Source organism: Setaria viridis, chromosome 1, assembly GCF_005286985.2.
Source record: "Setaria viridis chromosome 1, Setaria_viridis_v4.0, whole genome shotgun sequence".
Lineage (NCBI taxonomy): Eukaryota > Viridiplantae > Streptophyta > Magnoliopsida > Poales > Poaceae > Setaria > Setaria viridis.
In genome coordinates this window covers 1,573,367-1,590,675 of record NC_048263.2, presented here as the reverse complement: position 1 = coordinate 1,590,675, position 17,309 = coordinate 1,573,367, and the positions used below count along the sequence as shown (strand labels likewise).

The window sequence follows — 17,309 nt, the reverse complement described above, 5'->3', positions numbered from 1 at the left end:
ATGGTGACACTCATCATGTGTATACACATTAACCATGACATAAATATGCAATTTAGAATCATATATTAGTTTACTTTTTGATATTTTTGTATGATGCACATGAAGATAATTAGATTAAGATTTACGCGTTTACTTTATGTTATTTTTAATAACGACATACTAATATTAGGGGGTTACTTTAATTTATTTTATATTATGGCAGGTGGGTAATTTAGATATAGATTTAGGGGGTTACTTTAGGCTATTTTTATAATGGCACAGGTGGGTAACTTTTTAGAAAATATAATAGATCCAATCGCTATGATGATTTGAGTCTACTGATTGATGGCGAGATGTTTTGCTTTTTTGTAAGAATTTCTAGAATTTCTCTCTTTTTATATAGTGTCCACCTAGGATCCTAGGTGGCTTCATCTGGAGGCTCCAAAAGAAGCCTCCAATTAGTAATAGTAAGATTGCTTTGTTTTTTTCCTCCCAGTATATGAATGAAACCTTTGGAATAGAGGGTCTTGTACCTTGACATACAAATTTTCTAGAAATTGTGCATACACTCCAACCTTGTGGATTTTTTTTTATTTTAGGGGAAAAGTCGTTTTTATCTTTGAACTATCTACCAAGACTCAGTTTAGTCCCTGAACTACCAAAACAGCCGTTTCAGTCCTCGAACTCTTTCGCACAGCTCAATTTCGTCCTTCATCCTACATATTGCACCACATTGGCGTGCCATGTCAGCCGGTTCCATGTGTGTTAGGGTCAAGATGAGAGCCCCTTTCTCCCTCCCCAATTGAGTTATGGATTGTACTGTAGTAAAAGGACCAATGCATCCTATTTAGTAAATTGTTTCGAACAATTCAACCACTTTTTTACACACCGGCAAAAAGAGAATGTATACTTCAGCAAGTAATTCCAAACCAACTTTTTTACAAGTTCAGCAGTAAGAGGAGAATGGTATCTTACAAACCTCGAGCGAATAAGGACGTCAAACATTTATGGATATATGCAGCATATAGAGGATAGAAAGGGTATTTTAAAACCTTAGCCGACTGGATGCTGACATGGCATTGCCAACATGGCACAACACATGGGATGAATGACGAAATTGAGCTATTCAAGAGAGTTCGAGAACTGAAATGACTGTCTTGGTAGTTCAGGGACTAAGTTGAGCATTGGTCAATAGTTCAAGGATGAAATGACTATTCCACCTTTTATTTTGTACTGTGTTTACATGTCTGAGACCAAATATCTATGCCTTTTCACGTTCCTCCCTGAAACGGCTCAACTTAGCTCAGATCGGTCCACCTGGATTGGATACGAACTTGATCGGCTCGACTCGTTAACGGAACGAGCAAAAAAAATGTAGCTCGGCTCGACTTGTTTGGAGTTGAAGCCAGCTCGTTAGCCCCGTGAGCTAGCTCGAGCTGCTGCTCATTATAGGTAACGAGAACTTCAGCTCGGCAACTTCGAAGCATTGGAATGATACTAAGTTGCAGAATATACTAAATTCAAAAAAGATCGAAAGAAACCAAAGCAATGCCACAATATATTTTTGAGTGCACACAAGTCTCTGGAAATTAAGGTGCCAATAGTAGCTCTATCAATTCAGGCACGGGTTGATTTGACGTGCTAGGTTTTGTTTTCTCCCCAACTATTCGTTGAGTTAAAACCTGAGTTCATGACAACACGCCTAGTCACCGCAGCTTTCAGCCAGTATAACGTTTGGGTTTGTTGATGTCACGTTATGCATAATGTGCAAGCTAGTACATGGGTACACTAATTTGTTTTTCCTAGCTTTTTACCATGCTTATCATGGCTAGGAGTTTCTTAGCAACACCGTTTTTTTCGGCAAGTGGTAACTCAATTTCTGAAGCCAATTGTTGGTGCCAACTCGCAGCATGGGCTCCGATCCCAGAAAGGCAGAAAGTCCATCGCCGACAGAGGTCAACACCATTCTCCAGATGGCTTCTCTTCAAACGAATCACGAGAGACGAGATCAATCGGAGCAGCCAGCAGCGGATGAAGACGTGATCTGGACCTTGATTGACAGGGACCATGGGGGCCCAGTCCTTGCCTCATTGGCGCCAGTAGCCAGACGAGATGCCATCGCAGATTCGCAGGCATTCATGGACAACGCCGTGGCAACGAGCAATCTTTCTCCGGCGCTGATAGTTGATTCGTCCGTTCGGCGGCCACGAGTAGCCGCGGGCACTGACCACCGAGCCACCGATGCCCGGCATGCTCTGTTCACTAGTCATACCTGTTAGGGCATGTTCAACCATTTAGATAGTTGATGTCTGCAAGTTTTGCCATGTCATATAAAGATAGCAACACAGACATCTTGTACAATGACTTGTCTACTAGACTGTCTACATATAATTAAATTCATGCATGAACTTGTAAACAATAGTGATCGAGTATAAATTTATCTATGTATCTCATATGTGACGATGCATTTAGTTATCACTTATCAGTACAAAGTCCTATTCACAATTTTAGAAAAAAGAATAATATCGCTTACCTGTTAACATTCAGTTATCACATATCAGTAGAGGAGATTCAAATTCTAACCCAGAGATTGAAAATGAAGCTCAGTTCCATATTTATCAAAATGACATCTGCAGTGGTATTGAAGGCATATATTTCACTTTAAGTTAAATAAGCACAATATGAGTACAGAACCAATGCATGTGTTATGTAAATTCATGACATAGAGCTTGCTGCAAAGAAAGCTAACTGTTTGTACCCAAACGAAAACTCTAAATTGTTCCCATCATCTCAATTCAGAATTGCTAACTAAAATATATAATTAAAAATTCAGAAAGTGCAAGAAGTTGTGTATAGTTAGAATTCAGAATTGTTAACTAAAGAAAATATGTACTCAAGTTCAGAACTGTAGTCTAATCTCCGTAAACACTACACAACGCTAACATATATCAATTTTGTAAGTTTCCTCATCATTCTACCTACAGTACAAAACACTGAAACAAAGCTATAGAATACTCCATGCAATCTCGCTGGCTTTTTATGTTCATGTGTGCGTATTGCCGAGCTTTCAGGTAATAATTTTGTGCAATTTGATGTTTTTACAATATGATAAATTGGCATTGAACTTACAAGGCTACAGGATCTGAAGATGGGGTGGAGAAATTGAGATTCCATTGGCCACCGTGACTCTCCATGCCGCCACCGTGGAAGAAGTCAACACTGTGTCACGACTGAGGAGGCGTAGCACCAGAAGACAGAAGAGGCGGGAGTCTTTAATCTAAAAGAGGCGTATTTTGTAACTTCACATTTTCTAGCAGTGAGTTTGCACTTTGTAAACAGTGGCAGCGAACCAGGGTTAAAGGCCTGGGTAGGGTGTTGAGTTGAACTCATCTTGTTATTCATTCAGCAATAGAACAACAAAGGGTAAAGGGGCTCGTTGCTCCTCCCTGATCTCGAAAATTCAATCCTCTCGTGTGTACTCACGTCGATGGAGATCGCCGGTGGCCATGGGGCATTTCAAGTGGTATCAGATTCAGTTATCCCCGGTGCGCGTCCGTATTCAAATTGCAGTATTCCACCGGTGTTGAACTGGTGAACTGAGTTGGTTTTGGGCGATTGATTAGTGTACCGCGCAGAACCGATTGCAATTCGAGATCCCCGTGTAATTCCTTCTCGCAACTGGTTCCACTTGCGGGCGATTTGACTCGGATTCATTGTGTGGGCGGCGGATCGAGAAGTTTGGGAAGCGGCTCTGGCGGCGCAGGCGGCGGCGAGTTGGAGAAGCAGGAGGCAGTGACCAAGTGCGAAACTAGGGCGCAAAGGCGAACATCTCGTCACATGTTCGAGGAATCGATGAGTCACTGCTATTCTCCTTCGGCTTTGAGCGACTCGGTGCGTGCCTCGTGTAGAGGGGTTCGATGTTTCATCAAATCACGATGTAGTTCGCTTGGCTTGAGGTGTAGTCACCACGGCTCCTACTAAGCCCTCGGTACAGACCAAACTGCTGTTGAGCAAGATGGATGAACGTGACCAGAAGGATGATGTGCGGTGGGAACATGTTATGGAACATCTGGATCTGTTGTTTGCTCAGGTTGAGGACATCAATATTAATCAACAGAAAATTAGCAGCGCAGTTCAACATGAGCGCAAAAGTTGTAAAACAAATGCTTTTGGATTAGCAGTTGTTATCCAAGTAGATAGAGGCCATATGACAGGCAGTGGCTAAACTGACACTTAATCAAGCAAGGGCTCAAGACACACAACCTGTCAGTCCAACCTCTTCTGAAACATCTCAAGATGAGCAGCAATTCTAGAGGCGCAGGCATTTTACTTCTTATGTGCCTCATCCTCATCGTGTTGGCAATCATGAGCGTCGTCAACATTCAGAGAGATTTAATCAGTACAAGGTGCAAGTGCCCAAACTAGCTTTTCCTATCTTTGATAGCAAAAATCAAAGGATATGGAAGGACAAATGTGAAAACTACTTTGAGATCCTGAACACACCAGACTTCATGAAATCAGTGATTACTTCAATGCATATGGATGGAAACTCTGCTAGATGGCTGCAGGTGTACAAGTTGAAAAATAGACTTGGTAGTTGGGAACAGTTCATCAAAGTAGTAGAGGAGAAGTTTGGTGCAAATGAGTACAGGACAGCCTTGGGAGAGTTGATGGAGTTGAAACAGACAGCTTCTGTAGAAGAATACATTTCTGCATTTGAAGATTTGCAGTATCAGTTGACCATGTTGAATACAGGGTTGGGAGATATATTTTTCCTCACAACTTTCGTGAAGGGGCTAGTTCCTAAACTCAGAACAATAGTACAATCTTTGGTCCCTGAGACCTTGGAAAGAGCCTTGCTAGTAGCCAAGATTTAGTACCAGGTTTTGGAGAAAGGCAAATACAAAGCTTAGAAATCTCAGAATTTCTCTAAACCTCGAGGGAATATGTCAAAGGGAGATAACAAGAACAATTCTGCAAGTACTAATCTGTGGAAAGAAAGGCAGGTCATGAACTACAAAAGAGCCACCAACTTGTGTTTCTATTGTGTGAAACCTTACGCTCCAGCCTATGTTGATGTTTGTACAAAGAGAACCAAAGCTCAAGTGAATGCACTGGTGGTGAATGACTTGGATATGCCCTTAACTGAGGAAGTATTGGTTCAGCTTGCTATAGAGGATTCCTTGTCAGCAGAATTTTTCCATTTGTCTCTCAATGCAATTTCTGGGATAGAGGAAGGGAAACTATGAAGGTCAGAGCCTTAGTGAAAAATCAGGTGATGCTTACACTAGTGGATAGTGGTAGCGGTCACAGTTTTGTCAGTAATGAAAATCTGAGAAGAATTGGGGTCGTTCCACTACCTACTACACCCAAGCAAGTCAAAGTAGCAAATGGGGATATACTGATCTCTAACAAATGGGTTCCCAACCTATCTTGGTGGTGTAGTGGTTATACACTTGAAACAAATATGAGAGTTCTGGAGTTAAATTCTTTTGATGCAATTCTAGGATATGATTGGCTTAAACCACACGGTCCTATGACATGCCATTGGGAGAACAAAACTGTGGAGTTTGAAAAGGGTGGAAGGAAGGTTGTGTTGCAAGGGGTTCAATAGCAAGCAAGGCTGATCAAGGAACTATCTGTTGAACAATTGGTGAAATGGTACAAGGGCAATGACATATGGGCCATGGTCATTCTATCTCAAGAGCAAGGAAAAGAAGTTGCTTCTACACCACCAGATATATTGTCCATCTTAGACCAGCATGAAGATGCCTTCTCTAACCCCAAGACATTACCTCTAGAGAGAGTGTATGATCATACAATTCCATTGATTCCTGGAATAGTTCCAATGAATTCCAAGCCCTACAGGTATTCTCCTCAACATAAAGATGAAATTGAAAAGCAAGTGAAAGAAATGCTAGCTGCTGGTCTTATTGTTCCTAGCACAAGTCCCTTTGCTTCTCCTGTTTTACTCATTAAAAAACGAATGGCAGTTGGAAGAAAGTTAAATGATTCGACTATCAAGAATAGGTTTCCCATACCTATTATGAAGGAGATTCTGGAAGAGTTAGAGATTCTGGAAGAGTTGGTTGGTAGCAAATATTTCACTAAACTTGATTTGAAGTCAGGGTATCATCAAGTGAGAATGAAGCTTCAAGACGAGCATAAGAAAGTATTCAAGACTCACCAAGGGCACTATCATTTTAAGGTCATGCCATTCGGTTTGACTAATGCACTAGCAACTTTCAGTGTGTCATGAATGAGGTGCTTTCTCCCTTTCTCAAGAAGTTTGTGATGGTATTTCTTACTGATATTCTTATATATATAGCCTATCTTTAAAAACCCATATAGTACATCTGCAACAAGTGTTTTGACATGCAAAGAAAATCTATGACAAGACTAATGGACTTGCAATTAGGGGTGGTGTATAGAAAAGGGATGGACAATGTGGCTGTTAATGCTCTATCTAGAATGAAGCACCTAATGGTTATTCATGTTGTATCTACAATACAACCATTGTGGCTGCAAGAAGTGGAAAATTCTTATATCACTGATGACCAGGCTCAGAAGTTGTTGGCCAGGCTAGCAGGCTAGCAGTACACAGTCCAAATGATCAAGGATACACACTTCATCAAGGTGTAATCAAATTCAGAAATAGAGTGTGGCTGAAAAGTAATTCTGGGCTACAAACTAAAACTATCGCAGCTCTTCATTCTAGTGCTGTGGGAGGTCATTCAGGGCAGCAGGCTACTTATCAACGTATTAAGAAGATGTTTTACTGGAAAGGCATGAAGCAATATGTGGAGTCATTCATCTCTCAATGTGCTATTTGCCAACAAGCTAAACATCAACATTCTCGACCAGCTCATCTTCTACAACCTTTGCCAATTTCGGAGGGAGTGTGGAAGGATATATCTCTGGATTTCATAGAAAGTCTTCCTAAGCATGATGGCTTCAGTGTCATTCTGATGGTGGTCGACCGTTTGACCAAGTATATTCATTTCTTCCCATTAAAACATCCTTATACTGCTATTTTTGTGGCTCGGGTCATATATGATGGGGTGGTTAAATTGCACGGTTTTCCCAAATCAGTGGTCTCAGATAGAGATAAGGTTTTTACCAGCGCAATATGGACTGAGCTCTTTAAGTTGATGGGGGTCAAGCTGTTATGTAGTACTGCTTATCATCCACAAACAGATGGTCAAACAGAACATGTGAATCAATGTTTGGAGATGTACTTGCATTGTGTTGTTGGTGATTCTCCTAGGCAGTGACATTCTTGGCTTGGTCAGGCCGAACTGTGGTATAATACCAGCTTTCACTCTTCCCTAGGGTGTTCACCTTTTAAAGCATTATATGGCTATGATCCTGATCTGGGAGTCAGACCTTCTATTCTACTTGATGCTCATGCTCTAGTATCGGATTTTATTGGGGACAGAGAAGTACAACTGACTATGTTGAAGGAACAATTGTTAAGGGCACAAACAAAAATGAAACTTGCAGTTGACAAGCATAGAACTGATGTTCAATTTTAGGTTGGAGACAAAGTACTCTTGAAGCTACAACCTTATGCTCAATCCTTTTTAGTTAATGGACCATTTCCCAAGTTGTCTATGAAATACTTTGGACCTTATTCAGTGGTAGAAAAGATTGGGCAGGCAGCTTATAAACTGGATCTGCCTCCATCAAGTCAGATACATTCAACATTCCATGTTTCACAACTCAAAAGCTTTGTTCCTGATCATACTCCATTGTTTTCTAAGCTGCCAAAGCAGGTGCCATTGGATACTACTGATGTGGTTCCTGAAGTAATTTTGGAGAGAAGACTGGTGAAGAAAGGCAACAATGCAATACCTCAGGTGTTGATCAAGTGAAAGCACATTCCAGCTGAATTTGCTACATGGGAGGACTTCTATGTGCTCAAGACTTGTTTTCCTGATGCAATTGCTTGGGGACAAGCAAGTATTCCAACGGGGGAAGATGTCACGGCTGAGGAGGCGTAGTACCAGAAGACAAAAGAGGCGGGAGAGTCTTTAATCTACAAGAGGTGTATTTTGTAGCTTTACATTTTCTAGCTGTGAGTTCGGGAGAGTCTTTAATCTACAAGAGGCGTATTCTATAGCTTTACATTTTCTAACTGTGAGTTTGCATTTTATAAACGATGGCGGTGAACCAGGGTTGAAGGCATGGGTAGGGTGTCGTGTTGAACTCGTCTTTATTCATTCAGCAATAGAACAGTGAAAGGTAAAGGGACCCGTTGCTCCTCCCTAATCTCACGAATTCGATCTTCTCGTGTGTACTCACGTTGACGGCGATCGCTGGCGGCCAAGGGGCATTACACACTGATTGTAGACGGAGGTGTTGGCTGCCGTCGGCTGAGGGGGCATTGTCCGGCTGTGAGCAATCTGCCGCCGTGCCGCCTCCTCTGCTTTCTATCTTGCTGGGCCCATCAGTGAGGAAGCAATAGAGCCGGAGACTGCCCTTCCACTTCCTAGCCGCTGCCGCACTCTTCTTCCGCTCTAATGACGTAACCAAGACACGGTCAGCCGCTGCATTGACGTGCCCTTCTACTTCCTAACAACCGTTGCCGCCGTGCCCTTCTGCTTCCTAACAACCGTTGCCGCCGTGCCTGTCATCTGGCATCTAGTGGGGAAGGGAATGTATGGTGGTGGACTGGTGCGGAAGGGGATTTGGCGCACGCAGCGCCTTCGATTTCTCACATGTCGCAGTTGATCCGGAGGAGCAGTCCTTGAACGGCGACGAGGTCGCACAACACGCGCCGACCCGTCGACTCGTCCTCGGAGCACGGGCTATACAGATAGTTATTACTTGTCTATGGGTTGTACATGCCCTTAGTTGTTACTTGTATTGTTGAGGTGATAGGGTTTGGATTTTATGCTCAAGATTGATGTTTGTTATGTTGTTCATGAACTCTCTTTCTACTGCCGGCACCGATATCAATACCGGAATCTTGTTTGACTCAGGCTTGCACCGGCCCACTACTGCCTTGTACTACAAGTGGTAGTGGAATAATGATTTTAGCTCTTTTAAAAAAATATATTTTAGCTAGCCACAATCTTTTTTTAGGTGTGACTATGGGTGGTAAAGGGTCCTTTAATTTAGCCTAGTAAATTTAAGAATCTGGGCCATAATAATATAAGATTTTGAGCTAAAAATTAGAAGAGGCTGAGGCTGAGTTAGATTGCTAAGAAAATATAAGAGCCACGATGACACGGCGTGCGCGTCTACTGTTGGGCAACAACCAATAATACGTGCTGATTGCAGAAGCATTTGCAGCACCTCCAAATGTGGTTGTCGGACGGTGGAATATACATTTTGCCCCGTTTTTCTTTTCCCACTTCCGGTTTTGTCCCTCGTCAGTCGCCACCCATGCTGTGTTGGGTCCATTCGTGTGCAAAATCACCGGTATTTCCGCGATGATGTACCTGCCTCGTCCATTTCAGAGTGGTCGATCACTAGTGTCCAAGCTTCGACCGAGAATATTTGCTCAAGTAAGTATTCATCAGTTTTGTGGATACTAGGTGCTAAATTTTAGCAGTGTCACATTGGATGTTCGGATACAAATTAGAAGGACTAAACATGAAAACTAATTGCAGAACCCTATGCTATTTCGCGAGATGAATCTATTAAGCCTAATTAATCCATCATTAGCAAATGGTTACTGTAGCACTACATTGTCAAATCATGGACTAATTAGGCTTAATAGATTCATCTCGCGAATTAGACTCCATCTGTGTAATTAGTTTTGTAATTAGTCTATATTTAATACTCCTAATTAGTATCCAAACATCCGATGTGACATGTGATAAACTTTAGCATGGGTATCCAAACACCGCCTAAGTGAAGTGATCCCACTAGAAAAAAATTATGGAAAGGGCAAAGAGGTAAAAAGTCCACGCGTCCTGCCCTGCACCGCTAAAAGGCCCGTACAGGGCTGTCTCCCTCCGCACCTCCAGTGCTGGTCGAGGCTGCCCAGCATCGGAATGCTCTCCATCTCCATCTCCCAGGACAAGGCTGCCTGACCCTGACCGCGAGATTGATATATACAGTACGTATATACCGTGGACAGCATCAACTATTCAGCAGTCTGGCTCTGGCATGGCCGCACGGCAGCCGGCCGGGGCCATGTGACTCGCCACGGGAAGCCGCCAGTGGCCGCGCATACCCGGCCACCACCCGGCGGCTGCGCTCGCCCGCCTCACCACTTTTTCTTCCTCCCGTCCGGCGGCCGGGGACAATGTCCTGTGGCCGCGCCTACCTGTGACGCGAGATTCCTCCGCGCGCGAGAGGGGCCGGGCCGCAAAGTGACGGACGTGGCCGGCCACCGGTCGTGCCCCACTGCCCCCGGTTGCTTTGACAAGACGCGTGAGCACAGAGAGTCCACAGGGAGCAGGGTACAGACGCACAGTGCGAAGCCGCAGTAGGTCCCGTCCGGCACCCAGGAACAGGCGAACGGCATGCATGGTGATGATGCACGGCACGACGAACTACTGCAGAAATGAGAAAGAAGACCCGGCTGGTGCAGGCGAGGTACGTTACGGACTCGACCCCTCTCGCCGTCGTCTACAGGCCAGCCACAGATGCACTATTGATCGAGTTTGTCTGACAGGCCACTTTGACGGGCCGTACCGTAGGCCATGTTGGGGTTTTGACCCGTCACGTGAAAAAGTGCCTGCATTCTGACCCTTTTCTGCAGAGAGCATGACTGCATGAGGTATGACCATAGTCCATGTTCGTTCGTTCGTCGATGCCTTTGAAAAAGGGTGACGAGGCAGACAAGGCGAGCTGCTAGGGGCAGGGCAGGCGGCAGCCGGCAGCCAGCAGAGGCCGAAGAATATGGGATGGATTGCGGGCGGTGGGTGTGGCGACTTTCGCTCGATCGCGGCTGGGGCTGGCGGCCCTGCCCTTTACCACCTTTCTTTGACGTCTGCACCCTCTCCTCGATCTCCGCGCGGTTGGCCATTCCGCCTACATCCTTGTCACCCAGAGTTGTTGGTTGTTGCATGCTGCTTCTTTCGTGCTGGGCGAGCTTCTTGTCATCCAAAGTAGGCGTGCAACTGTGCAAGGGCATTTTCTGTAGCCTCGATTGTCTATCAGTTGTCTCACGGCCGTCACGGGCTTCGTAATCATCTTTATCATGGGGTAACCTACTCTATTGTTTCAGGCGGCAGAGAGGACAGGAGGGATGGATGCCAACCATATAGTCTCGTGAACAGTCGGCCAGTCCTTTGGACACAAGGATCTATGAGAAGGTAGGGGTCACATGCATGGTGGATCCAAAGAAGACAACTTGGTCATGCACTTTTGTGATTTCTGTTTTTTCATTGAACTTCTTAGCTTGGCTAGATGAGACGTATGATGTTTGGCGCATTAACAATTGGATTATAGAACGATAGTATATAACTTCCACCACGAGTTATTATGTATCGAATGGTAATAAAACTTTATAGTAATAACATTTTTCACAACAAATCTAATGATACTTTCTCGGGCAACAATTAATGTTAATGTTAGTGAGTACTCCCTCCATCTATGTTTATAAGGTATGGTATGACTCAACACGGTCTTCCAAACACTTTAACCATTCATTTATATTATATTATATTATTTATGGTTATAAAATTATAATCATTGTACCAAGCATATAAAGTTTACATTATAAAAATAAAAAAATTAATAGTCAAATTATTGGTTAGATTGTAAAGTTTTAATCTTAATATGCATGTGCACCTTGTAAATAAATTGTAAATAAAAAGGGAGTATTTGAGTGCAAGCCGATATACTCCTACGGTCGACGATGGTGGTAATGATTATGACTTGTTGCCAAATTTAATTACCTGTGTAAGTGATCATCTTGTTGTGCTAGCATCAATGAGCGGAGGCTGTCTAGTGGAGGAAGTTTCCAAAGCCAGGAGAATGTCTGTCTTTAGAAAAAAGCAAAAGAAAAGCCAGGGCAGCTAGTATAGGTGCCCTATAAAGAAAGATAGGGCACCCGGTGACTTTATTTAGCACAAGAGGAGGTCACGCCATAGACCTAGACAAAAGACAAGCACATGCATGACTGTGTGGTTAAGTAAGCGAGGTGTTAAAGTTTAACAGAGTCACGTAGGATATTCGGATGCTAATTAGGAGAACTAAACATGAGCTAATTATAAAACTAATTGCAGAACCCTGTGCTAATTCGCGAGATGAATCTATTAAGCCTAATTAATCCATCATTAGCAAATGGTTACTGTAGCACCACATTGTCAAATCATGGACTAATTAGGCTTAATAGATTCGTCTCGCGAATTACACTCCATCTGTACAATTAGTTTTGTAATTAGCCTATATTTAATACTCCTAATTAGCATCAAACATCTGATGTGACGGGTGTTAAATTTTAACACCCTGTTGCCAAACAACCCCTAAATCAGGAGGAATGAAAGGGCACCGGGTTTACAGTTTACTTAGAGCAAGCAGTAGAGATCATTTAGAGTTGCATGCTCAGGAGCTAGAGTAGGTGCATCTCGGAAATCTGCGGCCTGTTCGCTTCAGCTTATTCAGCTGGCTTATCAGCCACCAAACAGTATTTTCCTCTCACAACAAATCAGCCGTTTCAGCTTTTCAGCCGGCTTATAAGCTGAAGCGAACAGACCCTGATCGGAACGAATTGAAAAAAAACAAGAGACAGACTTGGATTTGTAGTTTCTCTAGAATTATGGAGAAAACAGTCCCATGCTCCAAGATTCTTCTGGGGAAGTTGTACACTTGCAAACAACATCGCACACACTAATGTTCATTCCCTTCAAATTAAGATACCGCCATTTTTTTCTGAAAAGAAATATACCGCCATTTCCCTCCAAGTTACCTTTTGGTACACAGGGGCCCTGCCATGCCATGCAGATGCGGCCCAAAGCGCTCAACCGGGTCAACCCACTGGGCATTGTCAGTGGCGCAGCGATCTGTTCCTTGCGGCGTGTGAGATGATCGTTCGTTCATCGGTTCATGTGCAGGCGGCCACGAGAAGCCGCACCGAGATCTTTCGGCCAACGCAGCGCCAGCGCTCGAAAAGCTGGGAATACCATCGCCATGAAATGAAACCAACCAAACCGGGGCAGAGCCTCTGCCTCTGCCTGCCTGCCGGTCACAAGATCATCTCTCTCACGCGACGGAGATTGGCCGGAGAAGCAGAGGTCGGCAGTGCCCGTGCCACTCGTCCGTTTGACTGATCCATCGGCCATGGCCCATGGCTCGGGATCCAATCCAAGAGGGACCGACCTTGCTATCGGCCGGCGCGGGGGCTCTGCTCCGCGCGATTCCATTCTCCGGCGACGAGACGCCGGACGTGACCTGCACGTCCACCCCGAATTTACAGCGCCCAGTCAAGGCATCCGCAAAGGTCAGCGGCACGCATCAGCTTCACCTGCCTCTGCAAGTCTGCATGCTGCCGTTGGCCACGACTGCAACCTCATCGCCCAGTATAAAAAAATGCTGCTGCAGCAGGCAGCAGCGGGTGCAGGCAGCACCAGTAGTCAACTCCACTACCAAGGCAAGAACGGCTGACGCACGCACGGATCGACGATCGAGTTTTTGTCCTGCTGATGACCCGCCCTTTTTATGGAGGAGTACGTTGCGAACGCACGCGACGTCCATCGTTTCCTCTGTCCGGCCGGCCGGGAGGGAGGACGGCCGCAGTTTTGACCTGGTGTGGATCCTGTCGTCGCCTCGTCGGTACTTGGATGCCCCCAGCGGCCCAGCGCGAGCGACATGTACGGGGTACCAAATACCAATCCGTTCGTCTCCACGAGAACACTGGCATGCTGGTCCAAATTGCAAGTTTGCAACAGTCGCGGCTTTGGAAAGAGAGGCAGACAAACTGGGGCAGGAGGGAGCCCAAGGATTGGACGTTGCACCTGCATCCGGAGTGGAGTGGTGCTGCCAGAATGACGGCATGGCACGGACCGAGCTAGTATCTGTTTCAATCGAGTGTGGTGTGGAGTGCGTGCTCGCATCAGCATGCTGTGCGCTTGTGCTGGGTGGGGCAGTGCTTTTAGGCTTGCGTTTGCGTACTTGGGTTTGACAAGACTCCTGAGTTCCCCGGCTTCATCTCCCCCTCGCGATCTCAACGTCTTTCCTACGGGGAAAAGTTACCAAATGCTCGTTTAGCTCCTGTGGTTTCTGCGGTTAACTGCAGTAGAAGAACACTGGGCTACTATGGCGAACCAAATGATACTTCTGCTTAACCAAATGATACTTCTGCTTATCTTTTTCCGGTCACGCTCGACAATCTCCCAACCGGAGAGGTCGGGTCAGGTCACATGCGAGTGGAATGTGGACGCATTTGTCGAGAAATATCCCTTGATTAAGGAGGCGTGCATAGTGACTGCCCACGTCACATCCATGCAGGCTACTCCAGAGACCAGGAGAATCTCCCTGGACATCCGGTACCCATTCAAAGCAGGACACCTTATGCACGGTTAGGATGGTGACATGATGCAAAGGTCCACAAAAACTGCAGCTCCTGGCCTCCGGGTGCTGCCATACAGTTTAGACCTTTTTTTTCAATCCTCTTTGATTTTTTTTTTGGCGAAAACAATCCTCTTTGATTTGGCTTAACAGAGCAGCCGGTTTAAACTTGGAACACCTGAAAAGCGCCAGACCAGCAGGCTGGGAATGAGCAGCTCGCGTTGGGCATTTGGGCCAGATCTCCAAGAGTATTGGGCCGGAAGGACTTACAGACTAGCTCAATCCGGCCTGGTTTTCTTTCTGTTCACATTCCGGCCCACGCCAAAGCCTTGTGGCTCACACAACAGTAGTAGTATGCTGTACTCCTACATTGGTTAAAAAAAAAAGCCTTTTCAAACATTACAGTCGACGGATCGTCTTTAAGTACTCGCAATCATAGCCAGTTAATTACTAGTAGAAACAAGTGAGAGCAAGGTATACAATTCCAAAACGATGATACATGCTATGAAAGTGAAACCATCCAAAAACAAAGACAAGAAAACACGCAGTTGACGCGCAGAAACTCATCGTTTGCATCTCCACAATGACCTCAACTAAGCGCGCGGCGTGCTGCCCACATTTTGCAGCGACGGACACAGAGATGCGCTCCGTCCAAGACGCCCAATTTTTTTACTGCGAATGCCACCAATTAACTCACGTAATCTCCGTTCCGTGCAATGCTAAATACGAAGGTATCTAGCCGTCCGTCCGTACAGCTAAAGTTTTCTCCGTACCGGTCACGCACGCGGCCGCGTCAGTCTCGACGGGCTGCGGCGCTCGGGCCATGTCCGCCGACGAGCCGGACACCTGCTGCCGGTGGAGCCGCGACTTCGTCGTGGCGCACGCCGTCTTCGCGAGCGGCTTCGTCACGGCGCCGGTGGCCGTCCTCCTCCTGGTCCACCGCCCGCGCGAGGGCCGCGCCATCTTCTTCGCCGCGTTCGCCGCCTTATGCACCGCCGCCAGCCTCATCCTCTGCCTCCACTTCTACGCCGAGCTCAGGCGCCCGCCCTGGCCGCGCTGGCGCTCCGCGTCCGGAGGCGGCCAGCAGCTAGCGGACGGCGAGTCCTTCGTCGGCGTCGACCAAGAAACGACGGCGCGGGAGACGTCGCACGCCCTCCGCCACCCCGAGCACGAGCAGCCGATGACGCGCCGCGTGGAGATGCAGGCCGCCCTCGCCTCGGGTCGCATCCCGAGCTACGAGTACCTGGGCGACGTCGACGTCGATGGCGGCGCGGCCGAAGACTGCGCGGTGTGCCTTGGCGAGGTGGAGAAGGGGGAGACGGTGCGGCGGCTGCCGGCGTGCCGGCACGTGTTCCACAGGGAGTGCATCGACCTGTGGCTGCGCGGGCACGTGACGTGCCCGGTCTGCCGGTCTGGCGTGCTGCCGGCGGCGCCCGAACGGGCGGTGGAGGAGCTCGTGGTGAACATTGGAGTAGTTCATGGGCGGCCCACGGCGACGATCTGAGCCCCGTCTGGCATTTATCTTCTCGGGCCGGCCTAGCAGCCCAGGGTAAATATATCTCATGCGGCGCGCGCTGTTAGGCAAAGTGGCCAAGGCTTAATTTTCTCTGCACGTAAATTGTTGGATACTGAATTACTGAGTGTACGGCAGTTCACAAGAACTGTATCACCCCTAAAAAAACAAGAACTGTATCACTGTGCAACGGATGTATAAGCCTTTAGACGCGTCAAAGCCTTTTTCCTTTTGCAGACATGATTCATGAGATGCCGAGAGAGGAGGGCGCTTCTAGATATTGCCGAAGGCGACAAATCCACAGCTATCGCCTTCAGTGGCCCAATAATAAGCTCACAAGCTTCTCGTCTTCCTCTCCGCCCACAAGTTGCTTGCCGTCGTGCCCTTGCGGCGCTGATGTTCCTCGGACATCCGCCAACAAGCTGCTTGCCATCGTGCCCCAACGGCGCCGATGTTCCTCGTGTCCGGCAGCTCCTGCCGCCGAATCAGCTGCTTCTATCTGACACCGTCTCTCCTCTCCTCGCACCCGCACCGTCCTTCTCCATCAACTCCGGCGGCCGGAGCTGCTGAATCTGCCACCACCGTCCGCCACCGACCCTTAATTGTGTTCCATTGAGAAGCTCACCGTGACGCCCCTGCCTCCTCTGTACCTGTGAACTCGCTGGAGAAGACCACACCCACCCCCGGCAACCCTAAACCCTAACTTGCAGAGCTCGCGTGCGGGAGATGCGGAGGCGAACGGAGGAAGAAGAAAGGAGGAAGAAGAAAGCTGGGCGGCCAAAATTACCCTTCGCACATGGACCCACTTGTCAGCTAGTGTCGTGCGCCAGTAGTAAATCTATGCCGTGAGGCGACACACTTGGCAATGTACGTGGGCTTCCCGCTTTCTCCTAGCCATCACGGTTGCTGCTCCTGGGTCACCACACATGTTGGGCGCTAAATACCATGCGCATCTTCCTCTCGTCAATGTGTTGTGCGGTGCCTAGTGTCATGGGTATTATTAACATACACCTATTCGTCTCCAACAATGCGCCACCATCGAATTTAATTTTTTTTTAAAGTAGCTGGGGTTAGGGTTTAAGGGTTACCGAGTGCGAGGACATAATAATAATAACTAACCTCATAGGCAGGAAGAAAAAGGAGCCTCCCAGGCCATCAAGTTACTGTTCAAGACTAAAAAATTAACTCTTCGTTTAACTTTTTTTTTGAGAGGGAACTCTTCGTTTAACTGTATTGCTCTCTGACGGGTGCACCCTTTGTGTGCCTGGCTTTTTTTTTTTTACCATTTCCAGCCTCCCGTTTCAACGGACATCCTGGCCCATGTGTCGTCTTGGCCCATCGCAATCTG

General features: G+C 46.7%; 1 protein-coding gene across 1 annotated transcript; it reads left to right on the top strand.

Moving 5' to 3' along the window:
• The first annotated feature begins 15,156 nt into the window (after positions 1 to 15,156).
• Positions 15,157 to 15,952, top strand: LOC117846403 (uncharacterized). The gene has a single exon (XM_034727565.2). It carries the CDS (start codon positions 15,272 to 15,274, stop codon positions 15,950 to 15,952), a length of 681 nt encoding a protein of 226 aa, XP_034583456.1. The 5' UTR covers positions 15,157 to 15,271.
• Positions 15,953 to 17,309: the final 1,357 nt, after the last annotated feature.

Bases quoted from the DNA above. Each gene is read 5' to 3' on its own strand.
- LOC117846403 (XM_034727565.2), top strand. From the start codon at position 15,272: ATGTCCGCCGACGAGCCGGACACCTGCTGCCGGTGGAGCCGCGACTTC.